Source organism: Amphibalanus amphitrite, unplaced genomic scaffold, assembly GCF_019059575.1.
Source record: "Amphibalanus amphitrite isolate SeventyFive unplaced genomic scaffold, NRLGWU_Aamphi_draft 000029F_arrow, whole genome shotgun sequence".
Lineage (NCBI taxonomy): Eukaryota > Metazoa > Arthropoda > Thecostraca > Balanomorpha > Balanidae > Amphibalanus > Amphibalanus amphitrite.
In genome coordinates, this window is record NW_024881525.1 from 482617 (window position 1) to 505440 (window position 22824).

Below are 22824 nucleotides of genomic sequence, written 5' to 3' on the forward strand. Positions count from 1 at the left end.
GATCTGCCCTCAGGTCAGTGTCAGGTCAGAAGTGGTCCCCATCCAGGTCATTGTCAGGTTAGAAATGACCCCCTTTTCTGGTCAATGGATCTGCTCCCAGGTCAGTGTCAGGCGAGAGCCACTGACCCCCTCCAGGTCAGTGGCTCTGTTCTGAGTTCACTGTTAGGTCAGAAGTGGTGTGATTCACCTCACCGGGCCCCGTTTGGGGCTCAGACTCTGGACTAGCGGAGTGTCATAGTGCCTCCTGTCCGTTTTAGATTCTACTGACGAGGGCCGAAAGTGTCTTAAGGGTTTATTGAGGAATTTTGCCCTGCTTTTTATTGATATTTGGTGCCATGCACGTAAACCGTGCTGCCAAAATATATCAAAGAATTTGAAATTTAATCAATATTTACATCCTGAGGACCAAGCCATCTGTCCGATGGCTCGGGATCCGGGAGGCCCTTGTTTGCGGTCTTGCTCGGTGGGCTGTCGTGTGAGCGTCGCCCCACAGCACATAGCCAGGAGTCTCCCGAGTCTGTCTGGCGTGCCGTCAGCGACAGGAAGCTGATGAGACACCCTGAAACATAGACCTCGGTGGGCGTGGGTGGCGGTCATGACCGGTGCGGGCGGCGGCCATGACCAGGCCGGTCAAGTCAGCCGTCTGGCTGGGCTGGCGCAGTTCGGCGGGATGGGCGGTACGCGGCTGTCCATGCAGCGGCGGGATAATGAACAGTCGGCGGTGCAGAGCCGGGCCGGCTACCGTGAGAGCAGTGCTGACAGTCGGTCCCTCGCCACCCTATTAGCCGCGCGCCGCGCTCCGATAGCGGCAGCCGCCGTGACTGGGGCCCACCGCCCGGGACGTGCCAGATATCGGCCCGCCGCGCCGACTGGTGCCTGTAAACATTGAAACAGATGGTGCATGGCGCATGCATATGTATGCCGGCGCCGCTGCTGCGGCCGCGTCGGTAGCATCCTGTGTGTCGCTCGGCGGGTGGCGCGTCAGTCGGTTTCGACGACGGTGAGCTACGCCGGCCGTCGGCTGTCGCCCACACCCCGTGTGACCCGTGCTGTGGTCGGCCCGACCGGCCCAGTGTGCCCGATCGGAGACCACGTGAGTCCCGCTCCGTGCCGTGCCGTGCCGTGCCGTGCCGTGCCGTGCCGTGCCGTGTCGCCGCTGTGACCGATCAGAGTGCCGCCGACCGCGGCCGCCGGAGCTCGCCGGCCCCAGTGCAGCCGTCCCCGTGTGTCGGCGGCCGCTCCGATGTGCCGGCCGCGCTGTGAACTGACGCGGCTGTGTCTGTGTCGGCAGCATGGCCACGCCGTCGTACCCGGTGGTGCCGCCGGGCTTCCTCAACAACCAGCGGCTGTCGTCGCAGCTGCCGCCCAACCACCCGCTCTCCAACTCCAAACACCTCTGTGCCATCTGCGGAGACCGGGCCAGCGGCAAACACTACGGCGTCTACAGGTACGTGACACAATACTGTGTATTACGACTACACTGTTGCTAGGTAGACACTACGGCGTCTACAGGTTAGTGAACACTGGCTGCGCCTCCTGTTTCTACAAGTGCTGGTAGGTAGACACAGGCGTCTATAATAGGCGCGTGCCACAATGCGGTGTCTATTGCGTTTGCAATTAGGTTAGATAGGCACCACGCGGGCACTTGAAAGTAACGCTAAGATTTTAAAGTTCTTAAGTTGATCTTTTTATGGTGCTACATGTTTGCACCGGGTAGCTGAATCATTTAATGAATGTTCGTTGTTGCCATTCTTAGCATTTATTTGACCGTTGATCACGTGTTTTCCAGCTGTGAGGGATGCAAGGGCTTCTTCAAGAGGACAGTCAGAAAGGACCTTAGCTATGCATGTCGTGAAGACAAGAACTGCCTGATTGACAAACGCCAACGTAACCGATGCCAGTACTGCCGCTATCAGAAATGCCTCAAGATGGGCATGAAAAGGGAAGCCGTTCAGGTGAGAAAACTGTGGTCTGTGAGCTCAGTTGGGTTTGAACTTAATAGTTCTAACTTAGTGTCTTGCTCATCTTCCTTTTCACTTTTTTGTTTTGTCGAAACGTTGTTTGCCCCCATCTACATTCCTGTGGTGTATAGCTCGTTATTGTGAATGATTTCACCAAGTCTTATTCTTCATATAAATATGTATTCTTTGCGGGCTAGGCTATACCGGTTTTAGTAAAGGTCATGGCTTAAAATATAGCATATTTCTTCGGTGGTGCAGGAGATCCGTTGCGGTTGTCCGCGTCGTCACACGATCCCAGTCACCCCGGTCGACCTCGCTAATGTATTTCCCGCGTGATTACTGATTAGTCTTCTAAAGCCGCTCACCCGGTTTGAAATGTGATCATCACCGGTCGCCGCGGCTTCCCACCGCGGCGGGTGTGGGTGGCACGGCTGTCCGAACTGTGGTGATCCCAATGTGATGGAAACGTGACTGGATGGCGTAGCTCCGACTTCTTCTTGTCATTGATTCTAGTCTGAATGCATAGGACATAAGACAGTTGTAGTAAAACAGAAAATTGACAGCGTCCTGGTCGCCGATGACCTTTGTAGTCCATACAAGGTAACGGCCAGCCTAAAACTCCAATCATCATTGGCATAATCAAATTAGCATTTGATGTTGAATAGTGTGTCCATGTTTTGCTGATTTATTTTATAGAATCAATGCTACAACTATGAGTTGATCGAACACGATAGCTAGCTCAATATCATCAATTTTATTTTTACGCACCAGACTGACAATTTTCTGCACTGTTTGGGAGGGGTGGGACTGGGAGAAGTCGCACACCAGCCAGGGCTTGGGGTTCTGCACCTACCAGGTTGGATCTCTGACAGAGAGAGAGAGAGAGAGAGAGAGAGAGAGAGAGAGAGAGAGAGAGAGAGAGAGAGAGAGAGAGAGAGAGAGAGAGAGAGAGAGAGAGAGAGAGAGAGAGCGAGAGCGAGAGCGAGAGCGAGAGCGAGAGCGAGAGCGAGAGCGAGAGCGAGAGCGAGAGCGAGAGCGAGAGCGAGAGCGAGAGCGAGAGCGAGAGCGAGAGCGAGAGCGAGAGCGAGAGCGAGAGCGAGAGCGAGAGCGAGAGCGAGAGCGAGAGCGAGAGCGAGAGCGAGAGCGAGAGCGAGAGCGAGAGCGAGAGCGAGAGCGAGCGAGAGAGAGCGAGAGAGAGCGAGAGAGAGAGCGAGAGAGAGAGAGCGAGAGAGAGAGAGCGAGAGAGAGAGCGAGAGAGAGAGAGCGAGAGAGAGAGAGCGAGAGAGAGAGAGAGCGAGAGAGAGAGAGCGAGAGAGAGAGAGCGAGAGAGAGAGAGCGAGAGAGAGAGAGCGAGAGAGAGAGAGCGAGAGAGAGAGAGCGAGAGAGAGAGAGCGAGAGAGAGAGAGCGAGAGAGAGAGAGCGAGAGAGAGAGAGCGAGAGAGAGAGAGCGAGAGAGAGAGCGAGAGAGAGAGAGCGAGAGAGAGAGAGCGAGAGAGAGAGAGCGAGAGAGAGAGAGCGAGAGAGAGAGAGCGAGAGAGAGAGAGCGAGAGAGAGAGAGCGAGAGAGAGAGAGCGAGAGAGAGAGAGAGCGAGAGAGAGAGAGCGAGAGAGAGAGAGCGAGAGAGAGAGAGCGAGAGAGAGAGAGCGAGAGAGAGAGAGCGAGAGAGAGAGAGCGAGAGAGAGAGAGCGAGAGAGAGAGAGAGCGAGAGAGAGAGAGCGAGAGAGAGAGAGCGAGAGAGAGAGAGCGAGAGAGAGAGAGCGAGAGAGAGAGAGCGAGAGAGAGAGAGAGCGAGAGAGAGAGAGAGCGAGAGAGAGAGAGCGAGAGAGAGAGAGAGCGAGAGAGAGAGAGAGCGAGAGAGAGAGCGAGAGAGAGAGCGAGAGAGAGAGCGAGAGAGAGAGAGAGAGAGAGAGAGAGAGAGAGAGAGAGAGAGAGAGAGAGAGAGCGAGCGAGCGACAGCGCTCGCTGGGTTTTGACTCCCTATTCTTTTAGGAGTGATAACGCCCTCGGGGTTGCTGACCCTCCCTCCCCTCTGACAGAAAAAGCGACAGCGCTCGTGATAACGCTCGCTGGACCACTACCTCCCACTTTCCATTTTACCTCACAGGAGGAGCGGCAGCGCTCGCTGGGCCGCGGCGGCGAGGACCAGGTCGAGTCCACCTCTGGCCAGCCCTCAGATATGCCCGTGGAGAGGATCCGAGAGGCCGAGGCGGCTGTCGAGGCGCGTGACAAGGAGACCACGTTCGGACACACGGTGAGAGATGGGACGGGGACGGAGGGTTCAGTGGGATGAATCATGGGCGGCGCGTGACGGAACCATGTGATGAGACACGATGGATGGTAGATAATTGTCTTGCTAAATGGCATCGATTTACGTAAAGGATTGGCTAAGGATTGGCTCTTGCTCAATATACCGCCGGTGGAAACCGGTCATGGATTCAAACCACTTATGGGATCTAGAAGGCCTTACCTGCTAATTAGTGTATAAAAGTGGGTTGTTGCGATCTGCGTAGTTCATAAAGCTGAGTGCGGAATGTTTTACGCCGAACGATCTGTCACTTGCCACCATAGTAATATGAACGATTTGAAGCCATCATACTACGTGATTTAAATGAAAGTGGACGTAATTGAACTGGGCTAGATCGAGCTTGCATTCCACTCAGGGTACCGTCAAGTTTTCTGTGGCCGCATCCGGGACGCCATCTGCATCCTAGCCGGGCCTCATGGTCATGTGATATCTTCAGCTGCCTCATTTACCTATCCGTTCTGCATTCCTGCAAAACATTTTTTCGTGACACCGCCGTCATTCTGGGATTTATTTTATTTTACTTTTTTTCTGAGTGTCAACCACCTTCACGTTAACGGTAATGACGTATGCTAGTTAAGATTGTGCGATTATAGCTTGTCTTTGTTACGTAGCAAGAAACAAGCTGCTATGATATATCTAAATTAACTGAACATCTGTCATTGCTCATGGTGTTTTAAGCACATGATCTGTTTTATAATTTGTGATAGGAAAATTAGAGTCCTTATGTTAACACGCGCAGTGGAAGGGGGGGCGGATTTCGCCCACTCCTCCTGTTTTTCGCCAATAACTCGCGCCGCAAGTACAATATCAATGTGAAATTTCGGCTACCTGTCCAGAATTGAATAGCGGATCTTCTCGTGCAAGAAGTAAGAAAATCGGTTCACAACTTTTCTAGTAATAGCGGTGTAAAGTCAAACATCGTGCCACCGCCGCGGCGCGGCGGCGCGGCGGCCGGCGCTAGCCGTTACGCGCCGCCTGAATTGTAGACTGTGCCGGGGCGGGACGGTTCCGTCTTTACATCGCGCTCCTTACCGCTGATTATTTTTGATTCGCGTCAAATTCGGTGAGAAGACTGAGAATTGTACAGGCAATCATATGGTCAAAGAATTTTGAAAATCGGCCGGTAACAACTTGAGTTATGAGTGTGTAAACACAAAATTGTGATTGCCGCGTTTCCCGCGTCGGCCGATGCCGCTTCAACCGGCGACATCTTACCCTTAGCAGGCTTCTAACTGCCATATTTATTGTTGGATTGTCTAGAAATTCACCATACATACTCACAAATGTTTGCTCTTTTGTATAGTGAAAGTTTTAAAAAAATCGGCCGGTAACTTTTTGAGTTATCGGCGTGTAAACGCAAAAAAGTCGCTAATATGGCAGATTTGACCACATTTGACCTCATTTGACCTTGAAGATATTGACCTAGGGTCACGAAATTCACACACAATAGAGTTCCCCATGGCCCCCACCTACCCTCCAAATTTCGTCGTTCTAGCTCCAGTGGGAGCTGAGATCTTAGGGGGGGGGGGGCGACATCCGCCCCCCCCCCTTCCACTGGGCGTAGTACTCGCAACCCTTCCACTGCGCGTGTTAATAAATAATGCTATTGGGATGTCCATTGTGTAGGCCTGCTGTATGGAGCTGTCACAATGGTATTGCTTTGTGGCCAAAAATATGTAGGTGCGGGAACAGGAAATGATAGCACGATGAGCCCGATTTGGCTCTCTTTTCCGCTGGGGTGAGCGGCGGGCCATGACGAGAGATGGTGGCGACGGCTGAGCTGAACTCTCTGTGCAGAGTGTATTTCCACAATGGCGTGGGCAGGGGCGTGGGTTTGTGGGCATCCTGACACGCATACGCACGTGAAGAAGGCTGTGACACGCAAAGGGGCATGAACAGGGCGGTATGCGTCCATGACTATAATGTTTCTGCACTCATGCCGCTTCTTATCTGACTTCAGCTGAACATGGATTTTTGTTTTGCGTTTCGTATATCATTGAGCGCATCACAGAACATTTGTCAAACTCCCTCGAACCGTTGCCTTATGTTGCTTCATATGCCATGTTGATAGAGTTGCCTTCCGGGATGCCGATTGCGCTGTTGTTAAGCTTTTTCATTGTTTGATAAACTTTAACGGCATGAATAACTAATGCTTCCTCCTTGCAGCATTGGCAATTACCTCCGTATAGTTGCTTGAGGACTAAGGTGATAGATAGCACTATGCTCGTCTTCTGCAGTCTCGGGAGCCTTAGACGAAACATAGTGCGTTGTAGCCTTTAGCTGATTATCCAAAGTGCAGCTTGCCGTAGCCTTCTGGAGCTGCAACGTTTATTGCACTGCGCTGTCACCATTGGGAGCTGAACAAAAGTGTTTACTCTGCCGTCTCCGGCGGGAAGCGAATGACCAAGTGGACAATGACTAAGTGGCCATTGAACTGTCGTCCTAAGGAGCTAAATGACCAGGATCGCTGTCTGCCTGAGAGGCTTCATAACTATGTACTCTTTGCTGTCGCCCACAGCTGCAGCTGAATGACCAGGTGCCGCTGAATGACAAAGTGCCGTCTCCCTCATTTGTGGACTGACCACGTGCACTGTAAGGACTGGTCACACCAGCCGTTTTCTGACCACATGCTCCCCTGCTGTCTCCCACCCACAGGAGCTGAATGACCAGGTGCACTGTGCCGTCTCCCTCAGTATTGGACTGACCACGTGCACTGTAAGGTCACACCAGCAGCTAACTGACCAGGTGCTCCCCTGCTGTCTTCCCCAGGAGCTGAATGACCAGGTGCGCGCCGCCATGGAACACCAGCTACACCAGCTATTCGAGTGGGCGCGGCGCATCCCGCACTTTGTCGAGCTGAACCGGCTCGACCAGGTGGCGCTGCTGCGCGCCGGATGGAACGAGCTCATCATCGCCAGCCTGTCGTACCGCTCTGTGCAGTACCCGGACAGAATCCGACTCGGCAACGACCTCAGCGTGGGCATCGAGCTGGCCAGCTCGGTCGGCATGGACCCCATCTTCGAGCGCGTGCTCGTCGAGCTGGTGACCAAGATGCGCGACATGAAAATGGACCTGGTCGAGCTGGGCTGTCTGCGCACCATCGTACTCTTCAACCCAGGTGGGTGGACGGCGGACAGCGGATTGTATTAGGTTGATGAGAATCCGTGAAGGGAAGGACTCCGCACCTTTGCTTTACTTGTATTATCAGTTCAGTACATGTATGCAATATGCATGTGGCGGTTTTCTTTTTCCTCCCGGTCAATATACGTGTTGAGTTGCCCCCATTGGGGTGGTAGCTATCGTCCTTTGAGTGACGGGGACACGACACTAAGCGACGTGCGGGTCGTATCAGATTGGGACGACCTTTTGCCCCTAGGTACGGTTGCATCATTTTCACGCTCATTCATGTGTGTGGAACTGGAACCTCACTCGTTGGCCGTCCTTAGTCCATCCGTCGCTGACTGACCTCGCTCGCTCTGTCCGCCAGACGCCAAGGACCTGAAGGCGGTGGACCTGGTGGAGCGGCTGCGGGAGCACGTGTACGCCACGCTCGAGGACTACGTGCGCCAGGAGTACCCGCGCGAGCCGGGCCGCTTCGCCAAGCTGCTGCTGCGGCTGCCGGCGCTGCGCTCCATCGGCCTCAAGTGCCGCGAGAAGATCCTCTTCCTGGACCTGCTCGGATGCGACCACTCGATCGAGGCCTACCTGTCGCGCATGCTTGACAGTCACGGCTACGTGCTGCCCGAGGCGTGAGCGGGCAGAGTGGCGGCGACCGACCCCGTGTCGGCCCTCTGCCGGGAGTGACGGAGCGCGATACGATCAGAGTGACGGTGCATTGAGGTGGAGGAGCGTGGCTGCTGCAGCTGGTGGTGCGGAACTGGGCGGAGTGGTGCGGTGCCCGTCGGTAGCGTCCCGGCCGGCGGAGCCGCCCTCCGCCCACCTGCCGGCGCCCGGAGAGGCCCTCCCGGCCGACCGGCCGCTCTCCCCTGTACAGTGATTGCGTCTGAACGTCTTCTGCTGCCAGAGCCGGTGGTTCGGGCTGTCCCGACCGGCCCGGCTCGGTCCGTGTTGTGTAGAGGTACCTGTGCTCAGCGCGTGCGCCCGTAGCGACGCGCTGCTCGTTGCCCGGCAACGAGCCGCTTGTTAACGCTCGTGGAGTAAGTTTTGTTTTTTACGTAGGAATTTGCTCGACCTCCTCGTCTTACTTTGCGTATGGTGTGGTGTGGTGGATAGTTGTTTACGATGACGCATGAATGCGTCCGTTGGCTGACAATTGACATTGTGCGTGTGATAGTGTGTGAGTGTGCGCATTTGCTCGCTGATCTGAGGTGGCCCTGGCGTCGGCGAGCGGCTGGCGCGAGGCAGCTGGGGCCGCCACGGACGGCCGCGGTCAGCAGAGGGCGGCGCGGACGCCCGACACCAGAGAGACCTCCAGCGTACCTGCGTGGACAGCCGGCCCGGCGCGGCCGGCCCGTCTCTCCAGCATTGAGCGCGTAGAATTAGTGGCGCGGCGCCAAGCGGCGGCGCCGGCAGTGTTGGTCAAGTTTTGCGTTTGCAGGCGACTGCAAAAATCGTGTTGGTGTGTTTTCTATTTTTCAAGGTTGGTGTCCTAGGGAGCCGCAGCGGTCAGTCCCTTGGGGTTTGTGCATGTGGTGGTAACTCCTGTAGCCGCGCTGACTTTTCACCTAAGTACTGACGAAACTGGTGGAGTGGTGGACGTGCGTGGGTTTGCAAATTATTGACCCTCAGAGCGATGCAGTCTCATCCAACATCGAAACGTTGCGCGGTATCTTGCATGTATATATCTTCGTTAATGACTGCTCTGTGGCTAGCATGAGATGCTTTTAATCTCATATCATTGGGATTGTGATTTCTGATTTCTCGTTTCACAATTTAACATGTTTCTCAAGAATACTGCGCGTTTACATGGATTACGATGTTTTTGACGTCGATTGGAGAGCGTTCATCTGAGGTGTTCCGGATAGCTCGTAACGGTTGACCGGCGTTTCACATTCTATAGAAGTCTTAGAAGAATACATGGCATTTCAATAATACAAATTGGTCGTGTATTGACTCACTAGAGGCTTAAAAAGGTATGTTTGATACCATATGTGGACACGACACTAAGCGGTGCGCCGCGCCGGTCCTATGACGGATGGGCTACTCGTACTTGAAGGCCTGAAGTCGTTTTCGTCATTTCAGCTTTTGAGTACTTTTATTTAATTGTTAACAAACATTAGAAAATGAATGTAATCACAAATCACCGTATCACTGTATGTTACCTTAACCACAATTTTTTTCGTAAGAAAAGCATTGAACCAGGAGAGTAGGGTCTGAGGATGGTCCGGCACACACCACACGCGCAAGGTGTGGTTTCGGAGAAGTTTCAGCTGAATGGTTCTCCTTGTAAGTTGCAGATAGGCTGCATGGAGTAAAAGCACATGATGCATTTGGCATTGATCATCTATGAACCATTAATTTAACTCTCTGACCTGGATGATGCTCTTCTGGGACATGTCAACCATCTCACAACGCAATCAGCTCGACGGTTTTTATTTAGTAGCCGACTTTTACCGGTCCCATAACTGTAGCAAACGCGTCAGAAAGAGCAAAGGTTTTTTAGTGGTGTTTCTATCTAAAACACACGTGTAAATGAAAGACGTGTCATTTTTGGACCGGGTTTTTCTAAAATTCGGGAGAAAATAGCACAAAAATGGTGCCTGAAATGTACTATGAATACTTTTAACCGAAAAGAAAGCCCAGAAACTTAATTTGAAGCTGAAATTAGACGAAAATTGCAATGTTCATGACTAAACGACTCCAATCACACTCCGAATCCGGTTGAATTTCTGCATCACTATCTAACAACCGGCCGGCTCGCTGTTTTGCATGTGGGGAAGGGGTGGAAATTATTATTTTTAATTTTGTATTTCTTCAATCAGAACGTACACTGCTCTCCTTCACAATGAACGGTATGTGTTCCGTAGCTCTATCAGTCATGTGCTTACATAAGAAGTTGCGGTGTGCTATGGATCCGCGTGGTATGACGATGGGTCGATGAAAATCGTAGCATGAGCCCATGCAATCAAAGCAGTGAACAAATAAATATGCTGTTAGATCTTTCTTCTACTCTGTCAAATGCTGATTCGGATCCAAAGCATACCTGCTTATTTGTTAAGGATCATTCCAATTAGACTGAGGCTGTGAAATATCAGTACCTACCTATTCAGTGCTTTCATCTGAGGGCTGTTCACGGGCACCGCACAATGCTGCGTGCGGTGTGTGCGGTGGGTCCAGCAGGCGTGGGGGTAGGGGATGGGTAGGCAGTTCTGACGTCACAGCTGTGTGCGGTGGATGGTTTTCTGTGGCGGGTCCCGACCGGCAGTGGTCGCTGTGTGCGGTGACGGAAGGCTGACGTAGGGACTCAGTGGGCGGAGTTTGGACCGCACACAGGGCCAGTGAACAGCCCTCTGATAAGATAGGTACTGTTGGATGTTGATGTGTCAATGATTGTGTGGGGATTAAGGCATGCGGTAATGCATATTTCTGCTTGTAGGTATCAGATATTCACTATGATGACCACTATGTTGTCATGCTGCATTGAAGTCTTTGGGCATTGGCAGACCTAAATGGGCAAGAGAGCTTGGACACATCAAAATGACGCATAACGGGGTTGCCGAATCACCAATCTTAATCTTCTCTTTTCATTAACTGCTACTCCGTATGTGAGGGAGTTTGTGAGTTTTCCAAACTTGGTGTTTGGTGTGGTAGGCATGGTGCCAATGCCCAGGATATTCGGTGCATATCGAGTCTGCAGAAAATTTGTTTCCTTGCTCATGTTTCTTATTGCTTAGGTTTGCTGTTTTGCTTTGAACCACACATTTCAATGCACTGTACTATGTTGCTGGTCAGTATATATCTATTTTATTCTATTGACTCCACTTTTTTGTTACAGGTATCCAGCTCTGTCTGGTGTTGGGTTTGGTAGTATGCAGCCTGGGCCTGACACCAAACACCTTCCTTAATAGTGATGACTTCAAAAGGCTAGAAGAGCTGTTTCAGGGCCACCTCACTGCAAAGAAGGACCTGCAGTCTGTCCACTATGCTGCACTAGGTGTAAAAGTGATAGGGAAGGTGGCATCAAATGCTCAGGTGTGTATCATAGTCTAGACTTAATCTCAATGTTGCAGTCTCTATCTATATTCTTATAACTCTCAGAGATAAAATGTTGCTTTAAACTTAAAGCATTAGCAAAACTGTCCTTCACATCTTAATGAAAACTGTCTGATGACCTTTGCTTGAGTGAGCTTGTTGGTTGTTTTGATGATATATAACAGGAAATGGACATCACAATGGGGCTTGTTGAAAATAATTTAAGCTGATTTAGCAAACTTTTCAGTTGCTTCCTGCCTTTCTCCCATGCAACTGAATGTGTTTCCTGTTTTGGCAGGATGTTTGTAAATACCTCAAGAGCCAGGTAACCCAGGAGCCGACTGATCTCTACTATGTGGCCAAGGCTGCAGCTGCCCTGCCCGGCTGCAAACTCACAATGCCAGCTGATGTTGTTCAGGTAAGGGTCATTCATTTAATACAGTCAGGCCTGGTGTGACTGAAAAGTAGGTAATATGATGTGTTACGGGAAAGTGAGACCAGACTATTAGTTAATCTCCCTTTGTTTGAATGCAACTGCATTTATGAAGAGAACATGTGCACCACTTTTCACACATTTCTCCCACACATGGTGCATATAGTCCAGGCGCGGATACAAGGGGGGGCCATGGCCGATTTTTTCAAAAATAAAATAAAAAGTTAAAAAGTTAAAAAGCTGAAAAGGGGGCCTCCTGAAAATAAAGTGGCCGAAATCCGATGAGTTTTTTTTTTAATCTACCCACTTAGTTGTTTCTTAGAAGACTAGCTGAGAAGACTTCTTTGTTAGAAGATTGGTAAAGCTTTTCATAACTTGGAGGTCTCTTATACTCACAGAGATGACCACTTTTACAGGGCCTCCTAACCTGCACAGAGGGCCTCCAAGCCTGCACAGATGTTGAGATGTTGCCTGAACAGCTAGATAAGCTCAATAAATGCAGTTTTTTTGGGGGGGCCAACAAGTGGGAAGATGGGGCCTCCAACAGGTGGGATTATGGGGGGGGGGGGCCTCCTGGTTTCTAATGGCCCCTCCCTTGGAGATTTTCTGGATCCGCCCCTGATATAGTCTACTTATAAGCACATAAACCACATATTTTTATATATTACATTCAGGTTGTAATTGAATGAAAAACTGATCTCATATGATATCCCATATGGTCTCATTTGAATATGATAGTTTTTCCTTGCATCAGAAAGAGTGCTGAGCCAAGTCATTTTTATTTCCAAAGAAAAATGAGGCAATTCTTGCAGAGGGCATAAGAGGACAAGAGCAAACATAAATTCAACACCAATCACTAATTCCACACCATTCCACCTTTGGCCATCGGAACATACTATTTTGTTGTTGAAATTTTGCCCAAATGGTTGAATGGGTGGCTGTGGATCCGTGAGCCCCGCCAATCAGTGCTTGTTGAGAATTACTTCATGGACCCACCACCCGACCAGATCGCTGCGCCCGGTTCACCGGCGATAATACAGCGCCCAGTTCAACGGTGGTAATTTGAATCGAAAGTTTAACGTACCTACCGCGGGTAGATGTCGACACGGGTAGGTCCTTCTGGGTATAGCGTGGCCCTCCCGCCAGCTGCCAGCTGGCTTGATATACGAACACGGGTCAAACGACGTGGATCTCTCCCGTCTCCGGCCGCCAACTCGCTGCCGTCAATTTATGAGATGGATGCCTTATCCACTAGGCCACGGGGAGATTAGCACCAATATCGTCGCGGCCGTCACGGACGCCGTCAACAATTATGGAGACTGGAACTTTCCTTCCTCTTTAGGCGCTGCTGGACCTGTCAGGAAGTGTTGATGGAAATAATTAGGCTCCTGATTAGATGAAATCATCGATGGTCGCTCTTGCGTCTCTGCAGCATTCCACAACCGCGCACAATTTATGACGAGACGACACCGCGCCGGGTGGTGAACAGCGCTCCTCACAACTGGTCGCCGGACTTTCAGGCACGCGGTGGCTATCCGCCTCACCTGACTGCAATCCCTGAGCTATTTTTTTACTGGGTGTCAATAGTGATCAAGGCCAATCCCTACAAGCAGGCCCACGACACAGGTGACTGTAGGTTGCTGTGGTAGGAGAGCTTGTAGAATACAGGAAACGGTCGCAAACTGTGCGACTTGTTCTCTCTCCTTGAGATGGTGCTGGTCACTAGCCAGCATCCGTCATGTATTGAAATAATGTGGCATGCATCTCAGGACTCAGACTATCCTTATAAAGCAGGTATCTGTAAAGCATATGATTTCACATAAGTGTCGGATTTTCCTGCAGCAAACTATGGTGTATGACTTTTCTGTCACCATTGCTGACTCCAGTGATCAAACCCTTTAGTCACAATACCTGAAAAGTGCAGCATCTTCAGAGTGACTGGCCTGATAATGGATGTACAACATTTCATAGAGTGGAGTGTGTGCCATTTGTATGAACTGTAGAGTGCCAATTTATTTTATTTCTGTATAATCAGACATAATGTAATATTATCAAAGTTTAACTGTGGAACTTTGACTTTATTGCTGACAGTGTTCTAAAATTGGATATTGGTTGGGTGTGCCGGTGAAGAAAAAAATCTTAGGATGAGAAAAAAGGAAGTAAAAAACTGAAGTATTTTTGCAAAATGGTGTAAATACCAATTTTTATGCCAACTGATAAACCAGGATTGCATGTCAGGATCTTGACAGGGTGTGAAACAAGGATGTAGGTGCATCAACTGTCAAGTGACATGTAAACTGGCTGATGAGAATACATGAAACTTTTTTCAGAGATGAAGTGAAGTCGGTCATTCATATTTTAGGGATGAAAATATTTTCCCCGTTAGGTGTGATTTGTCACCAAAAACTCTGAAAAATGGAATACTGATTGCTGATGCCTGTGATGACTGGCCCCACAGAATCTGCAAAAGAGCGCGTCAGACAAGGCCACGGTGTCTGAGCTGTACCATTCTACAGGCGCTCTGCTCGCCCTCGGTAACACCATCAACAGCAAGACCATCTCCCAGGCACTGCAGGCCGCGCTCAAGAAGGATGACAGCGTCCTCAAGTAGGTTACACCCAGAAGCTGAGGGGAGAGTGTCCGTCACTCGTCGTTCGCCTCCCCATGATGGCCCGGGCTATCCCGGCTGTCCCTTGCTCTGTGCGTTCCGTGCCTCCTCTGGTAGCTTGGACTATCTGCACTATATATTCACTGTATCACCTGCCTCCCTCCGACAGCCTGGGCTATCAATGTTGCATATTCTCTGTATCACTCGCCGTCCTCCGACCGCTTGGACTATCACTGCTGTATACTCATTGTATCACCCCCCTCCCTCCGACAGCCTGGGCTACGCGTTCCACCTGGCCGCCGAGCTGGACGGCGACCTGACGCCGTTCCTGGACCGGGTCGAGGACGCCGTCGTACAGGCCGACGAGGTGGATCACAAGTACCTGCAGTACGAGGGCGGCGTCGGCATCACCTGTGAGTGGCCGCCGCTGACCGGCTGAACTCCTGGGGCACAGGCAGAATGATGGCGGGGACTTTGTCGTCAGGATACCGTACTGCCGATATTGAGGCATCAGGCCTCAGTTTGTGGGCATTGTGAAAAGTGAAAGAAATCGTTGATGACCCTGTACAACTCGTTAAGTTCTGCAGTAGCGTCACTATTCCGAATCCAAGCGTTACTCCTGTGAGTCATGTTCTTTCTATGGTGTATTTGTGGCTGACCACCCTACCCGCCGCCGCTGTCCCGTTCAGCCACGGTGGTGACGGGCGCGTACCGGCTGGCGGAGAAGGCCAACAAACGGCCGGCCATCACCGACGAGCAGGCGGTCAAGTTCGCCAACTACCTGGTCAATCGCAAGGCGATCCAGTCGGTGAAGGGCGCCTACCACCTGGTCAACGGGCTCACCATGTTCTGTACCAACAAGGTGAGACTGCAGGCTGGCAGCACAGTTACAATAACCCAAGGATTTGTGAGACAAGCGTGCACGGATTTACCGTAACGCTGCCACTCTTCGTCGCCACGGTCATCGGTGGTGTCTTAATCTGTCCCACTGGGCTTTATTTAGCGTTATTTAGCGTCAGTTTTAGCCCTGATTGGTTTTCGTCAGTAGCCCTGACTGGCCTACTCCACCCTGACACGCGACCGTCTTACCCCGCCCCGACCGGCCTACCCCGCTCTGACCGACCTATCCCGTCCTGACGCGTGGGCTCTGACCGGCCCACCCCGCCCTGACCGTCTCTCCCCGCCGTCGTCAGTTCCACCTGCCGGCGGTGGTGTCGCTCGCCTCATCGGCCGCCCTGAGCTCGGCCAAGCCCAAGCTGACTGTGCAGGTCACAGATCTGCTGGGCCGGCCACTGCCGCACGACATCACGCTGCTGGCAGAATCGGCCACCCGACAGGAGGACGACGCCGTCGTCGTCAGCAAGAGCCCCTTCACGCCGTCAAAGTCGGACAAGTGAGTCGTGGATGGAGGCCGGAGGCTTGGTGGTCGTGTGGTAGTGCTTAGTTACTGCTTATCGGTAGTTGTTTGAAAATCATAAGGAACTGTCCATATGATGCCAAGGGATTCGTTCCAAGCAAACTATAGATAGATGATAGGTTGTGGCGTTCCATAACCATGTTCCGCACCTCCAGGTCCCAGTTTGAGCTGGACATGCTGGCTTCGACGCCCGGCCGAGGCTTCTACCGTCTGGTGGTCTCCGCCAAGCCGAGCAAGCCTGACGCCCGGCTCATCGGCAACACGGGAGCCGAGCTACGCGTCAAAGGTACGGCTCGCGGACGGGAGACGCGCCCACTGCGCCGCTACAGTGTCTGGTCGAGGGGCCCCGAGCAGGGTGGAGATGAGATCGTCTAATAGGCGCTGCTTCAGTGTCTCATGAGATATGTCAGTCCAGTCACACATTTCACCAAGCATTTTAGCGGCTACCATTATGATCCTTGAGCTATACTTTTTAATGCTGTCGAATATATATACACAATTTGTTCGGAGTTCATATTCTAGTTATTCGGTTCGGTCATATATGCGACTTTAGACTGCCGGGAGGACCGTGTCGCCATCTACTTGGGATTTGGGCGCCTATGATCACCCGTAGTCTGGGCGCCTGCCTTAGACCTCCAACTCATCATCATGCATGCGCGATACGTTAAACTTTCGGTTTAAATTGTCACCGGTGAACCGGGCGCTGGTAAGGTGGGTAGTGGGTCCGTGATGTCATTTGCTACATGCACTGCTTACTGTGAAACTCTGACAATCGCCCATTCATCCATTCGGACTTAATTTCTTTAAAAAAAAAAGATATACACATGGCATGGTCAGACGTAGCACGATTGCTTATGTTGCCTTAGGACATGGTAAAGTATCCTTATTTTTGTTCGCACCATCACCTTTTCATCATCTTTGCAACTGATGCCCAGTGACGACTCGGTTTTGCCGTTCGAAACGCACTCTTGTAACTGACAGCACCGCGTTATCGATTTCAGTGCTGACTCAGATGTCGCTGGAGAACGTGGAACTGGGAGTGACCGACTCCGATCAGACCTCGGCGCCTCGTATGAACACGTGAGTCAGACTGGGTTACGGCAGTTGAGACGAGCGCCGGAACCGGATTACCCGAAAGAGGCGGTTTCCCACGCACACGTTCTGTCGCCATCGCGGTGCGAGTTTGGTGCGGTACTGGACAATGGTCACAATTTAGGGGGGATCGGTTTGAACCTCGTTTCTCGGACAGTGAAGCATGTACGAGTAGACAACCTAAAATGTTTATCTTATGAATTTTGCTTCCAGCTGAACTGTTTCCTTTCTTTTTCAGACTCCTTTTTGAGCTTTCTCCCTCTGTAGTATGTTTATCTCTATATTTATCCATGTAGTGTGTAGTATCCATCCATCTACTCTCTATCTGACGCTGCCCAACCCGTCTGGCGCAGGGTGGTGCAGCACAGCAAGCTGGCCACGGTGCTCGAGGCGGACGTGCACCAGAAACTGGTGCTCAAATTCACCATCCTGGACAAGCAGACCAAGAAGCCGATGCGCTGCCACCAGGCGTTCGTCCGCCTGGAGCACCAGAAGACGGGCCGCGAGCTTATCTTTGTCGCCGAGCCGGACAACTCGCTCGTCTACAAACTGGACGTGGTGAGACTCGGGGCCGGCCTGAAGGGTGCCGCCGCTGTTGTAGACGGACCGGGTCTCGGACTCGGTCATGGCACGCTGTAAGGACGGAGTGCTTTTAACATGGTTTTTTAGCCAAAGTTGAACAATTTCAAACACTTCTCTTTTGCTTATCGCGTTGTTCAGCTTATACCGATGACAGGGCAGCGTGCCGTTCATGCATGTAATAAGTCGCCAGTCGGTGTAAAATATGGGTCTGGAGGCCAGGCCAAGAGCGTGTCATCTCCCATCCCTCTCGTGACCCCTTGCGGCGCCCTCTGTGAGCCCTAATTCTGTAACTCTGTGCCTCCGTGTCCCCTCTGACACCTATCTGTGTGCCGTCAGTCGGTGGACGCCCAGGCCAAGAAGCCCGGCGTGCGCGCCGGAAAGTACGCGGTGCAGCTGCTGATCGGCGATCCGGTGGTGGATAACGCGCTGGCCTGGACGCTGGCCGACGTGGTGCTGCAGTTCCCGGACGGAGACAAGGCCGACCCGGTCGACATCTACGCCCCGAAACCCGAGATCAAGGTACGGAATAGGGAGTGGAAGGGCGGGACGAAACCTTACTTCGAAGTATGGGGTAGGGAGGGGATGGGTGGGATGAAAGCCCAGACCAAGTTACGGATGTGTGGTTAGAGGACGGGGCATGGATAAAACCCGAACTCAATGAAGGAATGCGGAGGAAGAGTTTTGGTGACGGGAGGCGATTGGGACGAAACCCGTGATCAAAGGTACCTACGGACAGTGAGACAAAGATGAGGAAGTGGCAAGGTCGCGGTGACTGGCTCTATTTTGGAGAGGATTTCGAGCGGTAGTTGGATGTTTTGCTGATGAAGCGACTGCTCTGGTATTGTTGTGACCTGGTATTGTGACGTACTCTGTTATTGTTGTGGTACCGCAGCCTGAGACCGCTGTGACCGCCCGCAGCACACGTTCCGGGAGCCGGAGCCGCGTCCTCCCGCCGTCATCTCCAGCGTGTTCACGGGCCTGGTGCTGGCGCCGCTGCTGGTGATGCTCATCCTCTGGGCCCGGGTCGGCATCAACGTGCGTCAGTTCCCCATCTCGCTGTCCGCCATCGGATTCCTGGCCGGTATCGGAGGTGAGGAGCGTACTGCACTCATCTGACCTTACATACTAACCCTGACTGACTGACCGGGACCGGTCAGCCAATCATGCTGATTGGCCCAAATGACTCGGTTTTGGTTTTTCGGCTAAACAGCGGACGCATTCTGACTTGTTGGATCAGATAATACTACTAAAATGATCTCATTGATTGAACATACCCTTATGATATTAAAATGCTCTTTGATATTGATGTGTTTGACTTGGTCATGATCCATCGTTTTCCTGCTTTGAGTGTCATGCAATGTAATCGTTGCGTTGCTGTTCACTCTCTGGTTGTTCACCATCAGTTTGTGACGATAACTGTACTACCGATACCGCGGGACGCGTTTGTCGTGTCTCTGACCGCCCTGCTCTCGCCGTCCGCAGCCATTTTCGCCCTGTACGTCGGCTTCTGGCTGCAGCTGAACATGTTCACCACGGTCAAGTACCTGTTCGGCATCGGCGTGGTGACGTTCCTATGCGGCCACGACACACTCGCCCGCCTGGCGGCCAAGCGCAAACAGTAGGTGCCGCTTACACCGCGTACCGCCCGCACATGCCAGGCCATATCCCCCCCCCCCCCCAGCTCAGTAATTCGTCAGACCACACCATCGGAGCAGGGCCGGGAGGTCACGGTCTGACGTCTGGTCCCGGTCCCGGTCCTGGTCCTGGTCTGGTCCCGGTGCGAGTAGCGGGGTCTGTTGGCCCGCCCGCCCGTCCCGAGGTCAGACTTACAATAGATCACCGGCGTTGTTTATAGTGACCGGCCCGACTGGCCTTGGCTCCGCGTGTGATCCCGGCCCGGCCGCCGCCGCGTGGTGTGTACCCGGGTGTACGGGCTTGTATCGGGCGTTCGGGATGCTAGCGGTTTGGAGTGTGAGCTGGAGCATGCTAAACAGTTATAAATGTGCTCACATAAGCAATCGGAAGACAGCGCTAAGTGGCAATATTTTGGAGAAAATGCAGTTAAGGTCAGAAAATACAGTTTTCAAAGCATTTCTGAGGTTACCTGCTGGCAACGTAAGGCCTATCGACGATGGATACATCTTAAAAAACTATTTGGCCTTTTTTATTCTTCTGCAACACTTCTCCCATTACCGTCCTTTAAGTCTGATGCTTCGGTGCTAGTTTTCATAGTTTTGTGCGAGTCGACGCGATTGCGACGGCTTTGATTGCCTAATTATCCAAACGCAAGTTCCGCAGAGGCGGTGCTCTTCCTCATGATTCGCATCCTTTCAAAAACGGAATCGGCAGTGAATGAGAAGTATGCAATTAGTGGTCTGGCCGTGTCATAAGTTCTGGAACCAGCAGGACTTTATCGTGTCGTGCTTCAGACTCATGAGATATACAGGGTGTCCCGAAAGTTTTGCAACATCCGTTTTCCCATATGTTTTGTCTCTACCGCTATAAATATCAACGTTCCACTGGCAACCTTCCGCTTGTCCCGGGTAGACGGCGCGACTGCCCACCCGACCCAGCGGCGGTTATTGCCGCGGGGCACGGCTGACCCGTCTGGGGCGGCCGCCGTCTGACCTTAGGTCAGTCGCAGACATGAAGGTGGCCGGACGGGTAACGCGCAGAGAGGCGGTGCGCTCCCGCGCGATCGGGTTGCTGGAAGGTGGCGTGGCGCAGGGGGTTGTCGCAGAGAAGCTGGGCGTCGATCGGACCACTGTCTACCGGTGGTGGAAACGTTTTCGCGACGGCAAACCGTTAGCCGACAAGAAACGTTCAGGCCGGCAGCGTGCCGTGTCCAACGTCGCCAGAATCGTCTGTGCCAAAGCTGCTGGCAAGCGTGGCCAAAGCGTCAGGAAATTGGCCACGCGGCTGACGCGAAAGGGTTACCCGGTGTCAAAGTCGGGTGTCCATCGGTTCATGACCCAGTTGAAGCATTTCCGGTCGTACAAAAGATCAAAACAGCCGAAAATGACAAGAAAACAGAAGCTTGCAAGATTGGAATTTTGCAAGAGGGTAAACAATTGGGGCTTCGATGAGTTCAAGAACGTCATCTGGTTCGACGAGTCCATCTTCGAAATCCAGCACACGCCAAATCGGCAAAACGATCGAGTCTGGGCGAAATCTCGCGACGAAGTGCCCCCGGTTGAAACCATCAAGCACCCCGCGAAACTCATGGTGTGGGGCGGAATGACCGCACAGGGCCTGACTGAACTTCACGTGGTGCCAAAAAACCAGACTGTCAACACCGCATACTACGTGTCCGAGATTCTGGAGGGCTCACTTCTGCCGGCGGTCAACCGTAAGAGCAGCAATGGCGGTGTCACGGAGAAGAAAATCGTCGACCGGAGGTCAGAAGGAATTTTTATGCAAGATGGCGCACCAGCACACACCGCAAAGCGGACACAAGAATTATGTGCGGAACACCTCCCAGGGTTTTGGGGTAAAGGGGAGTGGCCTGGCAACTCCCCCGACCTAAACCCGATAGAGAATGTGTGGGCAATCATGAAGGAGAGCCTCGACCAGCAGGAGCCCGCCACCAACCTGGGTCAGCTCGAGCGCCGGCTGAAGGAGGCCTGGAGAGACATCTCCGCGGACACACTGCGCCGCCTGGTGGCCAGCATGCCATCACGTGTCCAGAAGTGTGCCCGGCTTCGCGGTGACTATGTTGGTTGTTAAATAAAGCGGAAAGGACAACTCTGAAGTGTTTAATTTACAACGTTAAGGATGTTGCAAAACTTTCGGGACACCCTGTAGGACCTTTAATTGGCGTAATGTCTTGCTTTGCAATGCTTGACAACGCTAATAAAATTAATAAGGTAATGCTTTGCACGAAGCATATTCATTAATTCTACAAATGGTTGCTGCATTTCAAAGGCTATCATTAAGTAGCCATGTTACGGTTATGCTTAATTTCCTAAGGCCGTTCCAGTGGTCTTTCATACACGATTATTGATCTCAAACATGACTGGATGAATAACGTTCATGGTATTGATTCGCACCATGTTGTCGGGTACCGATGGTGATTCTGCCCGCACGACAGGGGTTGAATCGACAAAATAAATGATCCCTGCCGCCTGCGACTATAACCGATCGTTGCACTTCTATGCCCGCCGCCACAAACGACCGGCGGCTTCCGAGAAACAGGATGGGAACACGATATCGATTTGCGCCCCTCACGTGTGCAGAGGGTCGTGTGGCTAATGGCTATTGCGTCTGCGCGGAGGCGAGAGGGGTACTAGTTAGTTTGCCTAGTGTGTGACTTATGTTACAATGGCCAAGGTTTTATGTTGGAATGTGGGATAGATTCGTTCCAATGTATGTGATAATAGGCAGGGCAGCAAATGATATTTGCACAGTTGTATGTATCCGAATATTAAATATTTGATCAAATATGTCCCCAGACCGCTGACCGTGTGCCCCGTTCTGGTTTTCACAGGAAGGTGTGAGGGGCGGTCGCGTCAGCCCGCGCTGGGAGGTGCGGCTCCCTCCATTCCAGCCTGTGTGTCTGTCTGTCCGTTTGTGTGTGTGCCTGTGTGTCCGGGGCGGTCTGCTTGTGATGACCGGCAGTGTGGTTTGTATCACTGCCTTACGCGCGCGGCACACACGTCACGTCACAACCAAATCGGAGCACGCCGCGGGAAGGCTGGCGGCGAGACACTGGACGAACGGGGTCGGTGGTTGTCGCGATCGTCAGAGGAAACTTGCACGAGTGAAGGTTGTGCGTGTAGGTATGTGTGTTATTTCATACGGCCTGGCCGGGGAGGGACTCGCGTCGACTGGTGATAGGGAGCAGACTGTGCGGTCAGGGACTCTGTGGCGCCGGCCGACCCCACGGACCGGGGTCAGGGACTGGGTCAGGTGGTGCCGGCCGACCCCACGGACCGCGGTCAGGGACTCGGTGTGACGGCAGAACGTGATGCGGTGTGACACGCGCTTCTGTTACGGTCAGAGCATTACCTATCACTAGCATCGCCCATTCGTTTCCTCGAGGTTTGCTGGTTGAAGCCAGTTTTTTCGATACCATCGAAAGAGCAATCAACTTAATTCTAACAGAACGTGATAGGCCTAAGAAATTGTGATTTCCCCTTTGTTGTGATGGTATCTTTATGATGTGTGAAGCCGGAGTTCAATACATTCGGGACGAAAATCGACGCATTTGCAAGGCCTCTACGCTACGAGTGACTGGGGCGGGATCTACAATGGCCCCGCCCAACACTCCCGCCT

General features: G+C 52.3%; 2 protein-coding genes across 2 annotated transcripts in view; both read left to right on the plus strand.

Annotated features, from left to right (window-relative positions):
• The window catches only part of LOC122366155 (retinoic acid receptor RXR-like), a 37341-nt gene extending 28017 nt beyond the window's left edge, over nt 1–9324 (plus strand). Inside the window, exons 4-8 of the mRNA XM_043338036.1 lie at nt 1292–1447; nt 1790–1955; nt 4066–4212; nt 7036–7384; nt 7754–9324. Of these exons, the coding sequence (XP_043193971.1) occupies nt 1292–1447; nt 1790–1955; nt 4066–4212; nt 7036–7384; nt 7754–8019 (1084 nt within the window). The 3' untranslated portion in view covers nt 8020–9324. The remainder of the gene's footprint in view (nt 1–1291; nt 1448–1789; nt 1956–4065; nt 4213–7035; nt 7385–7753) is intronic.
• A 552-nt stretch (nt 9325–9876) lies between these two features.
• Nucleotides 9877–22747, plus strand: LOC122366202 (dolichyl-diphosphooligosaccharide--protein glycosyltransferase subunit 2-like). The gene is made up of 14 exons (XM_043338180.1): nt 9877–10238; nt 11222–11418; nt 11717–11836; nt 14310–14458; nt 14733–14872; nt 15149–15321; nt 15653–15852; nt 16032–16162; nt 16878–16956; nt 17322–17526; nt 17887–18069; nt 18469–18640; nt 19033–19168; nt 22037–22747. The coding sequence occupies exons 1-14, from the start codon at nt 10232–10234 to the stop codon at nt 22044–22046; spliced, it is 1902 nt and encodes a 633-aa protein (XP_043194115.1). The 5' UTR covers nt 9877–10231; the 3' UTR covers nt 22047–22747.
• Nucleotides 22748–22824: the final 77 nt, after the last annotated feature.